At 41.0% G+C, this 20444-nt stretch overlaps 1 protein-coding gene and 1 pseudogene across 1 annotated transcript in view; both read right to left on the minus strand.

The window, feature by feature from the left end:
- Positions 1-12287, minus strand: part of IL26 (interleukin 26) — a 29604-nt gene extending 17317 nt beyond the window's left edge. The window contains 3 exon segments of the mRNA XM_059934679.1: positions 11668-11827; positions 11985-12031; positions 12117-12287. Of these exon segments, the coding sequence (XP_059790662.1) occupies positions 11668-11827; positions 11985-12031; positions 12117-12287 (378 nt within the window).
- Positions 12288-16787: 4500 nt separating this feature from the next.
- On the minus strand, positions 16788-18721 carry LOC132372604 (52 kDa repressor of the inhibitor of the protein kinase-like; annotated as a pseudogene).
- Positions 18722-20444: the final 1723 nt, after the last annotated feature.

Genomic DNA, 20444 nt, shown 5'->3' on the forward strand with positions numbered 1-20444 from the left:
ACAAAAAAAGAAAATTATAGACCAATATCACTGATGAATATAGATGCAAAAATCCTGAACAAAATACTAGCAAACAGAAACCAACAGCACATTAAAAGGATCATACACCATGATCAAGTGGGATTTATGCCAGGGATGCAAGGATTCTTCAATATATGCAAATCAATCAATGTGATACACCACATTAACAAATTAAGGAATAAAAACCATATGATCAGCTCAAAGGATGCAGAAAAAGCTTTTGACAAAATTCAACACCCATTTATGATAAAAGCTCTCCAGAAAATGGGCATAGAGGGAACCTATCTCAACATAATAAAGGCCATGTATGACAAACCCACAGCAAGCATCATACTCAATGGTGAAAAACTGAAAGCATTTCCACTAAGATCAGGAACAAGACAAGGATGTCCACTCTCGCCACTCTTATTCAAGATAGTTTTGGAAGTCCTAGCCACAGCAATCAGAGAAGAAAAAGAAATAAAAGGAATACAAATTGGAAAAGAAGAAGTAAAACTGTCACTGTTTGCCAATGACATGACACTATACATAGAAAATCCTAAAGATGCCACCAGAAAACTACTAGAACTAGTCAATGAATTTGGTAAGGTTGCAGTATACAAAATTAATGCACAGAAATCTCTGGCATTCTTATACACTAACAATGAAAAATCAGAAAGAGAAATTAAGGAAACACTCCCATTTACCACTGCATCAAAAAGAACAAAATACCTAGGAATAAACCTGCCTAAGGAGGCGAAAGACTTGTACTCAAAAAACTATAAAACACTGCTGAAAGAAATCAAAGATGACATAAACAGATGGAGAAATATACCATGTACTTGGATTGGAAGAATCAATATTGTGAAAATGACTATACTACCCAAAGCAATCTACAGATTCAGTGCAATCCCTATCAAACTATCAATGGCATTCTTCACAGAATTAGAACAAAAAATTTTACAATTTGTATGGAAACACAAAAGACCCCAAATAGCCAAAGCAGTCTTGAGAAAGAAAAACGGAGTTGGAGGAATCAGGCTCCCTGACTTCAAACTATACCATAAAGCTGCAGTAATCAAGACAGTATGGTACTGGCACAAAAACAGACATATAGATCAATAGTACAGTATTGAATGCCCAGGGACAAACCCATGCACATATGGTCACCTTATCTTTGATAAAGGAGCCAAGAGTATACAATGGAGAAAAGACAGCCTCTTCAATAAGTGGTGTTGGGAAAACTGGACAGCTACATGTAAAAGAATGAAATTAGAACATACCTAACACCATACACAAAAATAAACTCCAAATGGATTAAAAACTTAAATGTAAGACCAGACACTATAAAACTCTTAGAGGAAAACATAGGAAAAACACTCTTTGACATAAACCACAGCAAGATCTTTTTTGACCCCCCCTCCTAGAGTAACGGAAATAAAAACAAAAATAAACAAATGGGACTGAATTAAACTTAAAAGCTTTTGCACAGCAAAGGAAACCATAAACAAGACAAAAAGACAGCCCTCAGAATAGGAGAAAATATTTGCAAATGAAACAAGAGACAAAGGATTAATCTCCAAAGTACACAAACAGCTCATGGAGCTCCATATCAAAAAAACAATCCAGTTAAAAAATGGGCGGAAGACCTAAACAGACATTTCACCAAGGAAGACATACAGATGGCCAAGAGGCACATGAAAAGATGCTCAACATCACTAATTATTAGAGAAATGCAAATCAAAACTGCAATGAGGTATCACCTCACGCCGGTCAGAGTGGCCATTATCCAAAAATTTAGGGGGAGGAGAGAAGATGGCGGAAGAGTAAGACGCGGAGATCACCTTCCTTCCCACAGATACAGTAGAAATACATCTACACGTGGAACTGCTCCTACAGAACACCCACTGAACGCTGGCAGAAAACGTCAGACCTCCCAAAAGGCAAGAAACTCCCCCCGTACTGGGGTAGGGCAAAAGAAAAAAGAAATAACAGAGACAAAAGAATAGGGACGGCACCTGCACCAGTGGGAGGGAGCTGTGAAGGAGGAAAGATTTCCACGCACTAGGAGCCCCTTCGCGGGCAGAGACTGCGGGTGGCAGAGGGGGGGAAGCTTCGGAGCCACGGAGGAGAGCGCAGCCACAGGGGTGCGGAGGGCAAAGCGGAGAGATTCCCGCACTTCCCGCACGGAGGCTCGGCGCTGACCAGCACTCACCAGCCCGAGAGGCTTGTCTGCTCAGCCGCCGGGGCGGGCGGGGCTGGGAGCTGAGGCTCGGGCTTCGGTCGCAGGGAGAGGACTGGGGTTGGCGGCGTGAACACAGCCTGAAGGGGTTAGTGCACCACAGCTAGCCGGGAGGGAGTCCGGGAAAAAGTCTGCAGCTGCCGAAGAGGCAAGAGACTTTTTCTTCCCTGTTTCCTGGTGCGCGAGGAGAGGGGACTCAGAGCGCCGCCTAAACGAACTTCAGAGACGGGCGCGAGCCGCAGCTAACAGCGCGGATCCCATAGCAACAGGGGCGCAGAGGGAAAAACGGAGAGATTCCCGCACAGAGGCTCGGCGCCGAGCAGCGCTCACCAGCCCGAGAGGCTTGTCTGCTCCCCCGCCGGGGCGGGCGGGGCTGGGAGCGGAGGCTCGGGCTTCGGTCGGATCGCAGGGAGGGGACTGGGGTTGGCAGCGTGAACACAGCCTGAAGGGGTTAGCGCACCACAGCTGGCTGGGAGGGAGACCGGGAAAAAGTCTGCAGCTGCCGAAGAGGCAAGAGACTTTTTCTTGCCTCTGTTTCGGCGCGCAAGGAGAGGGGATTCAGAGCGCCGCCTAAACGAACTCCAGAGACTGGCGCGAGCCGCGGCTATCAGCGCGGACCCCAGAGACGGGCGTGAGACGCTGGGGCTGCTGCTGCCGCCTCCAAAAAGCCTGTGTGCGAGCACAGGTCACTCTCCACACCGCCCCTCCCGGGAGCCCGTGCAGCCCGCCACTGCCAGCGTCCCGTGATCCGGGGACAACATCCCCGGGAGAACGCACTGCGCGCCTCAGGCTGCTGCAACGTCACGCCGGCCTCTGACGCCGCAGGCTCGCCCCGCCTCCTCTGTACCCCTCCCTCCCCGCGGCCTGGGTGAGCCAGAGTCCCCGAAGCAGCTGCTCCTTTAACCCCGTCCTGTCTGGGCGGGGAACAGACGCCCTCAGGCGACCTACACACAGAGGCGGGTCCACATCCAAAGCTGATCCCCAGGAGCTGTGCGAACAGAGACGAGGAGGGGAAATCTCTCCCAGCAGCCTCAGAAGAAGCGGATTAAAACTCCACAAACAACTTGATGTGCCTGCATCTGTTGAATACCTGAATAGACAAAGAATCATCCCAAATTCAGGAGGTGGACTTTGGGAGCAGGATATATTAATTTTTCCCCTTTTCCTTTTTTTTTTGTGAGTGTATATGTATATGCTTCTGGGGGAGATTTTTGTCTGTATAGCTTTGCTTTATAATAGCTTTATTTTACTTCACTATATTATAGCTTCTTTCTTTCTTTCTTTCTTTCTTTCTTTCTTTCTTTCTTTCTTCCTCCCTTCCTTCCTTCTTTCCTTTCTTTCTTTCTTTCTTTCTTTCTTTCTTTCTATTTTTTCTCCCATTTACTCTGAGCCGTGTGGACGAAAGGCTCTTGGTGCTTCAGCCAGGCATCAGGGCCATACCTCGGAGGTGGGAGAGCCAACTTCAGGACACTGGTCCACAAGAGACCTCCCAGCTCCGCATAATACCAAACGGCAAAAATCTCTCAGAGATCTCCATCTCAACATCAAGACCCAGCATCACTCAATGACCAGCAAGCTACAGTGCTGAACACCCTATGCCAAACAACTAGCAAGACAGGAACACAGCCCCATCCATTAGCAGAGAGGCTGCCTAAAATCATAATAAGGCCACAGACACCCCAAAATACACCACCAGACGTGGACGTGCCCACCAGAAAGACAAGATCCAGCCTCATCCACCAGAGCTCAGGCACTAGTTCCCTCCACCAGGAAGCCTACACAACCCACTGAACCAACCTTAGTCACTGGGGACAGATAACAAAAACAACGGGAACTACAAACCTGCAACCTGTGATAAGGAGACCCCAAACACAGTAAGATAAGCAAAATGAGACGACAGAAAAACACACAGCAGATGAAGGAGCAGGGTCAAAACACACTAGACTTAACAAATGAAGAGGAAATAGGTAGTCTACCTGAAAAAGAATTCAGAATAATGATAGTAAGGATGATCCAAAATCTTGGAAATAGAATAGACAAAATGCAAGAAACATTTAACAAGGATGTAGAAGAACTAAAGAGGAACCAAGCAATGATGAAAAACACAATAAATGAAATTAAAAATACTCTAGATGGGATCAATAGCAGAATAACTGAGGCAGAAGAAAGGATAAGTGACCTGGAAGATAAAATGGTGGAAATAACTACTGCAGAGCAGGATAAAGAAAAAAGAATGAAAAGAACTGAGGACAGTCTCAGAGACCTCTGGGACAACATTAAACGCACCAACATTCGAATTATAGGGGTCCCAGAAGAAGAAGAGAAAAAGAAAGGGACTGAGAAAATATTTGAAGAGATTATAGTTGAAAACTTCCCTAATATGGGAAAGGAAATAGTTAATCAAGTCCTGGAAGCACAGAGAGTCCCATACAGGATAAACCCAAGGAGAAACACGCCAAGACACATATTAATCAAACTGTCAAAAATTAAATATAAGGAAAACATATTAAAGGCAGCAAGGGAAAAAAAACAAATAACACACAAGGGAATCCCCATAAGGTTAACATCTGATCTTTCAGCAGAAACTCTGCAAGCCAGAAGGGAGTGGCAGGATATACTTAAAGTGATGAAGGAGAAGAACCTACAACCAAGATTACTCTACCCAGCAAGGATCTCATTCATATGTGATGGAGAAATTAAAACCTTTACAGACAAGCAAAAGCTGAGAGAGTTCAGCACTACCAAACCAGCTTTACAACAAATGCTAAAGGAACTTCTCTAGGCAAGAAACACAAGAGAAGGAAAACACCTACAATAACAAACCCAAAACATTTAAGAAAATGGGAATGGGAACATACATATCGATAATTACCTTGAATGTAAATGGATTAAATGCTCCAGCCAAAAGACACAGGCTGGCTGAATGGATACAAAAACAAGACCCATATATATGCTGTCTACAAGAGACCCACTTCAGACCTAGAGACACATACAGACTGAAAGTGAGGGGATGGAAAAAGATATTCCATGCAAATGGAAACCAAAAGAAAGCTGGAGTAGCAATTCTCATATCAGACAAAATAGACTTTAAAATAAAGACTATTACAAGAGACAAAGAAGGACACTATATAATGATCAAGGGATCGATCCAAGAGGAAGGTATAACAATTGTAAATATTTATGCACCCAACATAGGAGCACCTCAATACATAAGGCAAATACTAACAGCCATAAAAGGGGAAATCGACAGCAACACAATCATAGTAGGGGACTTTAACACCCCACTTTCACCAATGGACAGATCATCCAAAATGAAAATAAGGAAACACAAGCTTTAAATGATACATTAAACAAGATGGACTTAATTGATATTTATAGGACATTCCACCCAAAAACAACAGAATACACATTTTTCTCAAGTGCTCATGGAACATTCTCCAGGATAGATCATATCTTGGGTCACAAATCAAGCCTTGTTAAATTTAAGAAAATTGAAATCGTATCAAGTATCTTTTCTGACCACAACGCTATGAGACTAGATATCAATTACAGGAAAAGATCTGTAAAAAATACAAACACATGGAGGCTACACAGTACATTACTTAATAATGAAGTGATTACTGAAGAAATCAAAGGGGAAATCAAAAAATACCTAGAAATAAATGACAATGGAGATACGACGACCCAAAACCTATGGGACACAGCAAAAGCAGTGCTAAGAGGGAAGTTTATAGCAATACAAGCCTACCTCAAGAAACAGGAAACATCTCGAATAAACAACCTAACCTTGCACCTAAAGCAATTAGAGAAAGAAGAACAAAAAAACCCCAAAGCCAGCACAAGGAAAGAAATCATAAAGATCAGGTCAGAAATAAATGAAAAAGAAATGAAGGAAACAATAGCAAAAATCAATAAAACTAAAAGCTGGTTCTTTGAGAAGATAAACAAAATTGATAAACCATTAGCCAGACTCATCAAGAGAAAAAGGGAGAAGACTCAGATCAATAGAATTAGAAATGAAAAAGGAGAAGTAACCACTGACACTGCAGAAATACAAAAGATCATGAGAGATTACTACAAGCAACTCTATGCCAATAAAATGGACAACCTGGAAGAAATGGACAGATTCTTAGAAATACACAAACTGCCGAGACTGAACCAGGAAGAAATAGAAAATATGAACAGACCAATCACAAGCACTGAAATTGAAAATGTGATTAAAAACCTTCCAACAAACAAAAGCCCAGGACCAGATGGCTTCACAGGTGAATTCTATCAAACATTTAGAGAAGAGCTAACACCTATCCTTCTCAAACTCTTCCAAAATATTGCAGAGGGAGGAACACTCCCCAACTCATTCTACGAGGCCACCATCACCCTGATACCAAAACCAGACAAAGATGTCACAAAGAAAGAAAACTACAGGCCAATATCACTGATGAACATAGATGCAAAAATCCTCAACAAAATACTCGCAAACAGAATCCAACAGCACATTAAAAGGATCATACACCATGATCAAGTGGGGTTTATCCCAGGAATGCAAGGATTCTTCAATATACGCAAATCAATCAATGTGATACACCATATTAACAAATTGAAGGAGAAAAACCATATGATCATCTCAATAGATGCAGAGAAAGCTTTCGACAAAATTCAACACCCATTTATGATAAAAGCCCTGCAGAAAGCAGGCATAGAGGGAACTTTCCTCAACATAATAAAGGCCATATATGACAAACCCACAGCCAACATTGTCCTCAATGGTGAAAAACTGAAATCATTTCCACTAAGATCAGGAACAAGACAAGGTTGCCCACTCTCACCACTATTATTCAACATAGTTTTGGAGGTGTTAGCCACAGCAATCAGAGAAGACAAAGAAATAAAAGGAATCCAAATCGGAAAAGAAGAAGTAAAGCTGTCACTATTTGCAGATGACATGATACTATACATAGAGAATCCTAAAGATGCTACCAGAAAACTCCTAGAGCTAATCAATGAATTTGGTAAAGTAGCAGGATACAAAATTAATGCACAGAAATCGCTTGCATTTCTATACACTAATGACGAAAAATCTGAAAGTGAAATTAAGAAAACACTCCCGTTTACCATTGCAACAAAAAGAATAAAATATCTAGGAATAAACCTACCTAAGGAGACAAAAGACCTGTATGCAGAAAATTATAAGACACTGATGAAAGAAATTAAAGATGATACAAATAGATGGAGAGATATACCATGTTCCTGGATTGGAAGAATCAACATTGTGAAAATGAGTCTACTACCCAAAGCAATCTACAGATTCAATGCAATCCCTATCAAACTACCACTGGCATTTTTCACAGAACTAGAACAAAAAATTTCACAATTTGTATGGAAACACAAAAGACCCCGAATAGCCAAAGCAATCTTGAGAACGAAAAATGGAGCTGGGGGAATCAGGCTCCCTGACTTCAGACTATACTACAAAGCTTCAGTAATCAAGACAGTTTGGTACTGGCACAAAAACAGAAATATAGATCAATGGAACAGGATAGAAAGCCCAGAGATAAACCCACACACATATGGTCACCTTATCTTTGATAAAGGAGGCAAGCATATACAGTGGAGAAAAGACAGCCTCTTCAGTAAGTGGTGCTGGGAAAATTGGACAGGTACATGTAAAAGTATGAAATTAGAACACTCCCTGACACCATGCACAAAAATAAACTCAAAATGGATTAAAGACCTAAGTGTAAGGCCAGACACTATCAAACTCTTAGAGGAAAATATAGGCAGAACACTCTATGACATACATCACAGCAAGATTCTTTTTGACCCAGCTCCCAGAGAAATGGAAATAAGAACACAAATAAACAAATGGGACCTAATGAAACTTAAAAGCTTTTGCACAGCAAAGGAAACCATAAACAAGACCAAAAGACAACCATCAGAATGGGAGAAAATATTTGCAAATGAAGCAACTGACAAAGGATTAATCTCCAAGATTTACAAGCAGCTCATGAAGCTCAATAACAAAAAAACGAACAACCCAATCCAAAAATGGGCAGAAGACCTAAATAGACATTTCTCCAAAGAAGATATACAGATGGCCTACAGACACATGAAAGAATGCTCAACATCATTAATCATTAGAGAAATGCAAATCAAAACTACAATGAGATATCATCTCACACCGGTCAGAATGGCCATCATCAAAAAATCTAGAAACAATAAATGCTGGAGAGGGTGTGGAGGAAAGGGAACACTCTTGCACTGTTGGTGGGAATGTAAATTGATACAGCCACTATGGAGAACAGTATGGAGGTTCCTTAAAAAACTACAAATAGAACTACCATATGACCCAGCAATCCCACTACTGGGCATATACCCTGAGAAAACCATAGGTCAAAAAGTGTCATGTACCACAATGTTCATTGCAGCTCTATTTACAATAGCCAGGACCTGGAAGCAACCTAAATGTCCATCGACAGATGAATGGATAAAGAAGATGTGGCACATATATACAATGGAATATTACTCAGCCATAAAAAGAAATGAAATGGAGGTATTTGTAATGAGGTGGATGGAGTTAGAGTCTGTCATACAGAGTGAAGTAAGTCAGAAAGAGAAAAACAAATACAGTATGCTAACACATATATATGGAATCTAAGGGAAAAAAAAAAAAAAAAAAAGGCCATGAAGAACCTAGTGGCAAGACGGGAATAAAGACACAGACCTACTAGAGAATGGACTTGAGGATATGGGGAGGGGGTGGGGTGAGATGTGACAGGGTAAGAGAGTGTCATGGACATATATACACTACCAAATGTAAAATAGATAGCTAGTGGGAAGCAGCCGCATAGCACAGGGAGATCAGCTCTGTGCTTTGTGACCACCTAGAGGGGTGGGATGGGGAGGGTGGGAGGGAGGGAGATGCAAGAGGGAAGAGAAATGGGAACATATTGTATATGTATAACTGATTCACTTTGTTATAAAGCAGAAGCTAACACACTGTTGTAAGGCAATTATACTTCAATAAAGATGTTTAAAAAAAAAAAAAATTTAGAAACAATAAATGCTGGAAAGGGTGTGGTGAAAAGGGGACCCTCCTGCACTGTTGGTGGGAATGTAAATTGATACAGCCACTATGGAGAACAGTACGGAGGTTCCTTAAAAAACTGAAAATAGAACTACCAAATGACCCAGCAATCCCACTACTGGGCATATACCCTGAGAAAACCATAATTCAAGAAGAGTCATGTACCACAATGTTCACTGCAGCACTATTTACAATAGCCAGGACATGGAACCAACCTAAATGTCCATCGACAGATGAATGGATAAAGAAGATGTGGCACATATATACAATGGAATATTACTCAGCCATAAAAAGAAAAAAAATTGAGTTATTTTTAGTGAGGTGGATGGACCTAGAGTCTGTCATACAGAGTGAAGTAAGTCAGAAAGAGAAAAACAAATACCGTATGCTAACACATATATATGGAATCTAAAAAAAAAGGAAAAAAATGGTACTGATGAACCTAGTTGCAGGGCAGGAATAAAGAGGTAGACATAGAGAATGGACTTGAGGACATCAGGTGGGAGAGCGAAGCTGGGGCGAAGTTAGAGTAGCATCGACATACATACACTACCACAAGTGAAATATTTGGCTGGCAGCAGCCTAGCACAGGGAGATCGGCTCGGTGCTTTGCAATGACCTAGAGGGGTGGGATAGGGAGGATGGGAGGGAGGCTCAAGAGGGAGGGGACATGGGGATGTGTACGCATATGGCTGATTTGCTTTGTTGTGCAACAGAAACTAACACAGTACTGTGAAGCAATTATACTCCAATAGAGATCTATTTAAAAAAAAAAAAAGAGAGAGAGACTATACTATTCACTGTCTTAATAAGATGACCTTATAAGTTAAGTATAGAATAAACCAAAGATAAGTGATGACCTTTCCATTATTTCAGGCAAGGGAACTGGCCCGGAGCATTCTCTCCGTGTTCTGCCAAGAGGTACCAGTTTGTAATTTTTATGCCTGTTGTTATTTTAAGGGAATAGGAGAGTTCATGGAAAACTATGCAACCCAAGTCCCAAACAAGGACGTAACTTAAACACAGACTAACCAAAGAGAACATAAATTTGTTGAATTTTTTTACCTAACTGAGCAGCTCACCCTCATAAAAATGCCTCTGCACTATAGACTGGAATTTGGGTTACTGAGTACTTTCATGGACCGCAAGAAAATGATGTCCTAACTCTTAAAAACTAAAACTCCACTTCCCACTGCCCAGAGTTCAAGTTTCTGTAGCCCTGGTGCCCAAGGGTAGAAAGCTCATTTCCTTCTGGCAACCCAAGGACTGTGGTATCTTCAGGAGCCCACACCCCAGTTTGTACCACCTTCAAGTACAACCACAGGAGGCTTGAGAAAGCACACTTGGAGCCCAAACAATGTCACAGAAAAGATTCAACACTTCCCACAGAGGCAAGCCAACTAATACTGCACAGATCCTGGCCTGGTTGTTTTGCTTTGTTTTGTTTTTCTATACCAATCTTTAATATTGTGGATGTTTTTACAGAAAAGTGTGGTCACTTTTACCTTCTTAATTAATTCCCCATTGCTTAGGGTGACAGCAACCACACTGCAGCATCAAATAATTTAGGTACCAAAGAAGACACACTTCTTTTTTTCATTTTGTTTTGATTGAGACTTTGCCTTATACAGGGTACAACTCTAAAAACTTATATAAAAATAAGATAAAAAATCAATCTAAAAGCTCTTATCAATATGGGAAAGAGAGGAGGTGACAGAAAGAGAGAAGAAAAGAAAGACAGAGGAAGGAAGGGAGGGAGGGAGGGAGGAGAAGAAAGAAAGAAAGAAAGAAAGAAAGAAAGAAAGAAAGAAAGAAAGAAAGAAAGAAAGAAAGAAAGAAAGAAAAGAAAGAAAGAAAGAAAGAAAGAAAGAAGGAAGGAAGGAAGGAAAGAAGGAAGGAAGGAAGGAAAGAAAGAAAGAAAGAAGAAAGAAAGAGAAAGAGAGAAAAAAAGAGAGAAAGAAAGAAAATATCCTAGAATAGCATTTGGCACATAGTTGGTGCTTAGGAAATATTTGTTAAATGAATGAATGAATTAGTTGGGAATAATATAAAGAGAGAATGATTTGAAAAACTAGATATTCATTTGAGAAGCATCTCCTGTCACTTTAGCTCTCTTCAACATGTTTTCTGTGCCATTCCTTAAGAAATAATACATAGTGGCATTACAAGTTATACAGGGTTATTTGATACTGTTTCCCTGGTGATGGACTCTCCATTTGGACTACAAGCCAACAATTAGAAACCCCTTTACCCACTCTTTGGGGTGAAGACAACTTCCTACATGCTGTTTTCTGGATAGATGTCTAGGATCAAATTCACCTTATTTGCTATGCATACTTGCACAGTGGCTCGATTTCTGCCTAAGGCTGTGAAAGTCTTCCACAAAGTGTATTTTGTTGCAAACTTGTAATTGGAGTTGACCAAAAACATCTTCCATGAAAAAGGACAATAGTTGTTCTTGGAATCTGCCGTATTTCTATAAACAAGATAGAATAAATTGCATAAGGTAAACCATGAGTAGCTTTCGTAATATGACACTGAAGCATCCCCCGATTATTACTTCATGACCATCTGGAAAAAATAAAATGCAAGGAAATAAAAGCATCCAACAAGTAGAAACGTGAGAAAGAAAAAGACCCTCTGGCTTACCATAAATAGTTTTTTGTTTTCTTTTTTAATAACTGTACTTTTTTTACGTGATCTTCCTACAATAAAACAAAGAGAAATAAGATTTATCCAGAATTTCAAACGTCCCTTTGGTCATCATTCTAAGCAGAGCCTAATACTCACTGGAATTGTTGCTTTGAGCCTTGCTGCCTTGACATAGAGCATATCAACAGCCTGGGACAGTGTTCCCCTTAGGTAGCAACTTGCGGCGAAGGAAGATTGCTTGTGCCTGGCAATGGCAAGAGGCAGAGTGACAAACAGTGACCCAGACCTCAAAATGCAATTCACCCACATTTCCCTCCACCCCACTCTGGGCTCATGTCACTCAGGGCCAGACAGCTACTCGTGTTGGTTAGATGAGAGGATAACCTAGTTACTTTAGCCCTCAAGGTTGCCTCTCCAATGAGATGCTGTGAAAGATAACTTACAGTTTAGAGAGAGGAAGATCACTTCAGTTGTTCTATTTTCTTAGAGCTTGCTTCATAATCAAAAAATGCTGACCACATCATCTGTGACCTTAAGTAAAAGCACAACTTTACCAGTAAGGTTGGGGCCCTGTTCCCAAAAAGAATTCAGAACCTCCGCTGCACGTCACAACAGATTTCAGTATTTTAAAAGTCATGTCATGCTAGTAAAAGAACTTGTTCTCCAGGACGCCATGTGATTTTTTTTTTTTTAATATGAAAAAAACCTCCTTTTCTAACAGGTAGCCCAGGAAAATTTGACCAAAAGGTAGAATGAGCAGCCTTGGGAAACCTGCTCATGACCTCAAATGGGTTTGACATTTGACCTTTGCCAGATCCTTCACCTGCCCCCCTCTTCCCTCAGAAGCCATCGTTCTGCAGCCTGGCATCAAGACCCAAGTCCTCAAGAATTTTTCCAGCTCAGAAATTGCAACTCCCCCAACATATTCAAGACTTTTTTGAACCTGGACCCGGGATTAAGACCTACAATTTAATAGGTTCTCTATCATCTCTGTCCAAGCCGACCACCCAGACTTTTCCTTTAACTCTAGACTTCCAGGAGAGTGCAAACTCCTTACCTCTTCATCTTTGAATTCTCAGTGCCTACCACGATGCCTCATGTAAAGAAGAAGCATATTAGCATTAGATGAATTGTACTTCCCTTTCCACATCATGAGATGCTACTATAACTGCTTTGTTTTTTCATGTATTCCATTAACAAATTTTTATCAAGGATCTGTCTACAAAGAACAGTGCTTGGTACCAGGGGGCTACGTACGAAAGCAGGTGTTCCATGGACTCCCATCCTCAACTCTGTCCCAGTTCTTCCCATGGCGATAAATATGGTTCCTTTTGTGTAGCATCCCCAGGTTAAGAAGTGGACACAGCTCAGAATCATATACTGAGAAGCAGAGCTAAGTCACCAAAGCCCGGAATGAATGGAGCCAACATCATCCCAGGCAAGTTAACATGAGGACTCTGGTTGTGAGTAAGTGATTCATCAAAACTAGGCAGGGTCAATAAAGCATCAGAACCCAAGATTGATTTCTAAGTCAAGGCAACCAGGGCTGGCAAAGGAGCAAAGAGAAAGTATAAAGTAAAAGGTTCAAACACATGGAAGTATTTTTGGCTGTTTCAGATAGTAAGCGGATCTCTTTGGCAAGCCCAAGCGTCATTTCCACAGGAGCACCTCTGCTGATAAAGGACACTCCCTCTGAAATAAGATAGGAACCCTTCCTAAAGAGCTACGACAGAAGACAGCTGATCAAGACTGCAAAGCGAGGATCACTGAAGTTTTATAGAAATTCAGGAAAAGGAAGAATTATTTTTAGCTGGGAGTAGCTTAAATGCTGTTGGAACTGGGACATGAAATATCCTAAGGTTTTTTGTTTTGTTTTGTTTTGAGCAGAGTAATGCTTACTGTTCAGAGTTCTTTTAGGCAAAAGAATGTGAACATCAGGAATCAAAAGTCCAAATGCCTTCAGTGGGCATGGGATTAACATAAGCACCCTGAGTGGGTAGACATAGGACAATTGAGACTAAACTGCTTATATGGCCACCAGACCTAAAATCTGCCCAATTATATAGCCTATTAACACACTGTGTGGGTGCAATAAAAGCACCACACAGAATACTTCCAAGAGCCATATACTGCCTTGAGCAACTAAAATTTGGGGGCCCCTGATATGTACCAACAAAATGTAAGTGCAACTCAATTTGCTAATATTGATAAAGAAAGTCAGTGTGGGTGCTGACTGTTTTTTCACCTCTGATAGTTGCATTTCCATAAATGTCTTATATCCCTCAAATCCTCATAATCCAAGGAAGATCATACATATCCCAAGAATGTTTCTGCTTTAGTTTACAACCAACTCAAGAAAACCATGGTCTTTTCTTAAATGACTGAAAACTATGTCGCCCTGTTGATCACAGTCATCCTACACCTTGGTCAGCAGACCTGCCTCGTTAGGGTCCTTTAAACAGTCAAATCTCACCTCACAGGATGAATAGGGATTATCCTTTTGAATAAAATACTCAAAGCGTGGGCCCTGAAGGCAATTCCAAAAGGGGGTTCCAAAAATGTCCTGAATAACAGAACTACTGGAATAAGTATATAATGTCCTTCGGGCACCGATTTAAAAGAGAAGTTTCTGCTCATTTGGATCGATTTTTATTATATCACTTTCACAAGTTTCTTATACAGAACTGTATAAAAATTGCTGTTAATTACAAGGAGATTTGGTTTTGAAACTCAGATCCACTTCTCATTAGTTGTATGGCCTTGGGAAAATTACTAATCCTCTCTAAGCTTCAGTTTTTGTCATCATTAAACAGGACAATAATTCTACCTACTGCAGAGGGTTGTCATGAGGAAAAAATACAGCAATATAAATAGAATGCTTAGCACGATGGCAGCTATAGTAGCACTCTGCAAGTGGTAGCTATTTCATTCTTATTTTTTAAACAATAAATGTGTCTTAGTCTGTTTAGGTGCTATAACAAAATACCAGACTGGGTAGCTTTCAAATAACAGAAATTTATTTCTTACAGTTCTTCAGGCTGGGAAGTCCAAGATCAACATGTCAGCATGGTCACATTCTAGGAAGGGTTCTCTTCTGGGTTGCAGACCACCAGCCTCTCACAGCATCCTGACATGGTGGAGCCTCTTTTATAAAGGCACGAATCCCATTCATGAGGGCTCTGCCTTCATGACCTAATCTCATCTCCAAAACACCATCACCTTGGGGTCTAGGTTTCAACATATGAATTGGGGGCAAGGGAGAAAAACACAAACATTCAGACCATAGCAAAATGCATGTGTAATACCTGTATAATATTCAAGTTCATTACAATCCTTGAGAAGCTTTGGGAAATGGTTGAAGAAAGCAAGAAAAGGGATGGATGAACAACGACCTGACATTTCACAGTGTGTGGGCATGAGGAATTCCATTTATCCCACACACATCCAGTAGGCAGACTAGAACCAATTAAGTGGGTATTTTAGGGCTGCGACTCCTACGTAATATACAGGAGAACATTTAAACACTTTATCTGCCCCAAAGCACAAGTGACTGCCCCAGTTCCCAAATGCCAGCATGACAGCCATTCCCCTTGAAATTTAAGTCCCCTCCCACCCAGAAGAATGCTAGCAGCCCTCTCTGATGGTCAAGCATGTCCAATAAGCAAAATGAGCACACCAGCTCAGGCAGAGAATCACAGCTCACTTTGAGTCCTCAATGATACAATGTTGCATCTGCCCCTCTGTTGGAGGAAAAAACAATTGGGGATTTTTAATTTGCTAAACCATTTTGTTGACTCTAAGACGCTTTCCTTCCACACCTTAGTATCTCTGACATCCCAGCCTGTTTCTTTTTTTTTTTTAAACAAAATTCACATTTTATTTAGGTTGAAATAAGCTATACAAAATTGATTTTCTTCACCAAAAATAATGGCAAGATTTTCTGTATTATTCCTAGATAAACCACAAAACACTTATTTTTGTAGTTTCTAGGTTTTGCTTGTAAATCAAGATGAGGCAGTAGATACCGTCATGGAAAAAGACAGAAGAAAACAGACAAACCAGTTGTCAGTATCCATGGCCTCTGATCCTGTCTTGACCATGAAACAGAAGTGTTCAACATATACCTGCCAAAAAGCTTACGAAGATGTAGGCTCAATAAAGGAATGCAAACAGCAACAACCAGATGTGGAACAACAATGGCAGTCTCTTCCTTTCAAACTTTAACTATAACTTGTTCCTTTAACTTCATTTGATAAAGACGAAATCTACACTGAAATCCTTGTTTGGCGAGCCCACACGTTTCTCTTACAGTCTGATAATTTTAACCATCCCTTACAGATTTTTAACAGCATACTTAAAACTATTATTCAAAGGTCAGTCATGAGCTTCATTGTAATGTTTTATAAAATGTATTCCTTCCTCCCATACCTCCTCAAAATTTATTTCTTCAAAGAACTGATAACTCAGTACCTGACAATTGGATCCACAGTGATAAATGTTATGTGTAAAATGACTTAACTAATACAAGTCCCAAGTGCCATTAGCAGAGATCACACAGAGTGTAACATGGTACTTTCAAGGCTATCTTCTGGAAGAACAGTTAGGTCTCCAAAGCATGGGACTTCAAACGGGCCATTTAAACAGGCAGATTATCAATGACTAATGTATTCAATGGGAGGCCTACAGGTCAAGATATTCAGTGATTAAGTAGCCTACATACACCTTACAACTTTTCTGTAAGATATTTTCAAATTTCTTACAGATTTTTTCAAATATCAAATATAAGAGAAAGCCTATTTTAAAAGTCTCTTAGGTATTTTCAGTGGTTTCTGAATTATCTGTAGGAAGCTCTGACTTACTTGTATAGAGTTTTATATATGTATCCACCATTAAATCCAAATTGTGTTTTATATCAAAATTTGTGTTAAGCGAAGCCAAGTTCCTTGACCTTTGGTCTGTCAAAGTGTTCCTCAGGTATGCTTTGAGACTCTTTCACCCATTTTCATAGCGTTCACCCTCAACCTTCATCACAGGAAGAATACACAGGACCTTCAGCAATGCATAAACTTTAGGAAAAAACTTGATGTCTGGCAGATGAAGGGCTTCAAAAATAGTGGACGGAAGTTCTATATCTTTCCCTCTGTGTTTCCACTTGATTCTCTGACAATGCAGCTCAGCAGAGAGCGTGTCAGGATTAGGTAAATCACTTCTGTACATGTCAGCACTATGCTCCTCTGATGTATTGAATTTGAGCTGTCCCATGACAGAGGGTACCAGAGATAAGCATTTAAGAGCTTTAAGGTGCTGTTCTGAGAGTATATCTTTCAGTTCCTGAATAATGTGTTCCACTGTTGGAACACTTAGAGTTTCTTTATAGTAACTCGCAGAGGTTAGCTGAGATTCCAGGTGACTGTGCTGAGCTCTGCGAAATTTCCCTGGGAGTTCCATCAGAATATCAAGTTTGGTTGCCAAATTTGTGACTTCCTCAAACCAAAATTCATGATAAACCGGTATTTTCCATCACTTCATTTAGTGAATGCAGCACTGCAGTCAAACTACTGGCTGCAAAGAAGACAACAGAAGTTTGCCCCTGAAGATTTTTCCCAAAGGCTCTTGTAAAAGATAGAACATTTTTAAGAACAACAATGGTAACGATGATATCAAAATCTGTTACCGCAGCTCTCAGAGACCTCTAGCATCCGTTTCTGCTGTGTTTTCGAACAGAACAATGTGTTCACTGCCGTTGTCTCAAGGCACTTTCTCAGAACCTCTTCACCAGAATTGATCTGGCACTCCAGCAGTGCTTGAAAGTTGTCAGGAGTAAAGAGACCTTCTGGGATTTCATCAGCTTCATGTCCATCCAGAGGTGTGTTCTATTTTCCCATAAGAATCAAAATTTCGAACAAAGGGGCTTCCCTGGTGGCGCAGTGGTTGAGAATCTGCCTGCCAATGCAGGGGACACGGGTTCGAGCCCTGGTCTGGGAAGATCCCACATGCCGCGGAGCAACTGGGCCCGTGAGCCACAACTACTGAGCCTGCGCGTCTGGAGCCTGTGCTCCGCAACAAGAGAGGCCGCGATAGTGAGAGGCCCGTGCACCGCAATGAAGAGTGGCCCCCGCTCGCCGCAACTAGAGAAAGCCCTCGCACAGAAACGAAGACCCAACACAGTCAAAAATATATAAATAAATAAATAAGTTTATTAAAAATTAAATAAATAAATAAATAAAAATTTCAAACAAAGATTTTAAGTATTCTTTGTTTTCCTTCTCTTCAAGGGTTAAAGGTAAAATGCCTTCATCCTGCTCTTCACCCCCTTCTGCACTGGGGTTCTGAGCATTGCCGTTGTTTATTTCCTTATGTTTTCATTCCTGTTCAGAAGTTTCATCAATTTTTTTCTGTTTCAGTGTCCTGATTTCATCTTCACTCAATTCTTATATTCGTTTTCTGTGTCTACTGTGTGGATTATTCAAATGGCTGGTAAGATCAAATATTGTTGGTATTGCATTATCTCAAAGAACTGTCCTATAAGGACTAGTTCTACAGATCATAGAAGTCTCAAAGTGTTTGGCACACAATCGATAATGTTTATTTAGTTGATCAGGGGTTTTATCTTCTAAGTCTGCTCTCCTACAATTCTCCACCCACTTCTGGCATCTCGCTGGATCCCGCGGGAACCTGAAAAAGGCCAGGTCCGACTGCATGCTCTTCCACGTGCAGTTGGGGGCCTCGCAGAAGTTCCGCATGGTCGTCTGCCAGCCGGCCGGCCCAGCCCTCCCCTCCCCGCCTCCTCAGGGCAGCCCGACAGCCCGTCGGGGCCGGGGAGGGGACCCAGCCTGTTTTATAATCCACGGAGTCTTGCAATTACGTCACCGAGTCAGGAGTCCGTTCTGTGCGGTCCCTAATGACGTTATCACTTCCGCTGAACTGCGCGCATGGTTGTTACTGTGGGTGTTGAGTTTACGTGCTGTTCAAATGCCTTTGGAAAGACACCCTATGATTTGGCACTGAAACTAAAGTTAATGTGTTCACAGAAAGGCACAGAACAGCAGTGGACTGCAAATCTGCTTTTAGAGAAGCAAATATTTGTCTTTGGAGGAATGACCAAAAATACATGTTTTCTTGCAAAGCAACAGCCAAGTGCTCAATGTTAAGAAAGCGTTGCATCGGAGTTTATTCAGCAACATTTTTTTTTTCCTTTCTTAGTGGTAAATGAAATAATGCTGCAACTTCCAATATATTGTATATTAAATTTGTTGAAATACGATGTTTAATGACCTCAGTGATTGGCATAATTCCTCAGGATCATAAATCCTAAAATCAACACAGATGTCAATAAGAAGCAGATAGATCTATTTAAACCAGTCATGCAAAAAAAAAAAAAAACCAAAAACTCACTGAAATCCAATGTTTTTCCCAGGATAGATCCAGAAGATATAGATAAGAAATAGTCATAGATAGATAAATTTGTTCAGTACAATGATAGCTTGGTTCTCGTCCCCTCAGAAATGGTAGATTCCATTCTATTGAACACTTCCACCCAGGAAACCTGTTTATCTCATGTTTACATCCTCAGAGGGATGGATGAGAACAGGTTAGAGAGGGGAAGAAGAGTGCTGTCAATGGTCTGCACGGGAAAAGAGGGAGCTATTGAGGTCGGGTGCATGAGCAGCATGAAGAGGAAACATGGGTGGAGATTCACTGAGAGTCTCAGCCTATGTTCCCGGCCTTGTGCTGGGTGGCTGGTACTCTTATGTTTTCACCCTTCATCATTAATTGACTCATTCACCAAGTACTTAAACTGAGTGCTTGTCATCTCCCAGGCTTACTGGAGCTTGTTGGGAGGAGAATGCTTTTATATCCTAAAGTTCGAGGTATAACTAAATGCTTCCCATCATACTTGAGAATGTAGTTAGTCTTAGAGCATCTGGCACTGCTCCATTTTACAGAGGGAGAATCTGAGGTCCGGGGAAGTTGAATCACATGCCCAGTGACACTCAGCTCAAAAAGGCAGAGGATTCCATCCATGTTTGTAAGACTCCAAGCCCATGTGTTTCCCAGTCCCTGTGCAGCCTCCCTCCACACTGGAGAGCAGGATACAAGGAGTGTCTGAGGCTGTGGTGGAGATCATAGAAAACAGAGACTTAAGGAAAAAGGAACAAAAAGAAAAAAAACCTAAGGAATAGTAAATCGAAGTTTTTTGTGGTATTTTATAGCCCTTGCATATTCACTATAGGAATATCTAATTTTATGTAATACTTCATAAAGATTTTCCTTTACTTGGTCTTCCCAACATTTCTATAAAAGGTAAGGGAGGTCTTGTTTTTCTCAGTTTACAGGTAAGAGAGCTGAGACTGAAAGAGGTTAAATGGCTGTCTGAAGGCACAAAGACAGGAAGTAGCAAACCTGGGCTTTGACCCATGTCTTCGAACAGCAAATCCAGTGTCATTTCCACTGTACCATTTTGAC

The sequence above is a fragment of the Balaenoptera ricei genome, chromosome 10, assembly GCF_028023285.1.
Source record: "Balaenoptera ricei isolate mBalRic1 chromosome 10, mBalRic1.hap2, whole genome shotgun sequence".
Lineage (NCBI taxonomy): Eukaryota > Metazoa > Chordata > Mammalia > Artiodactyla > Balaenopteridae > Balaenoptera > Balaenoptera ricei.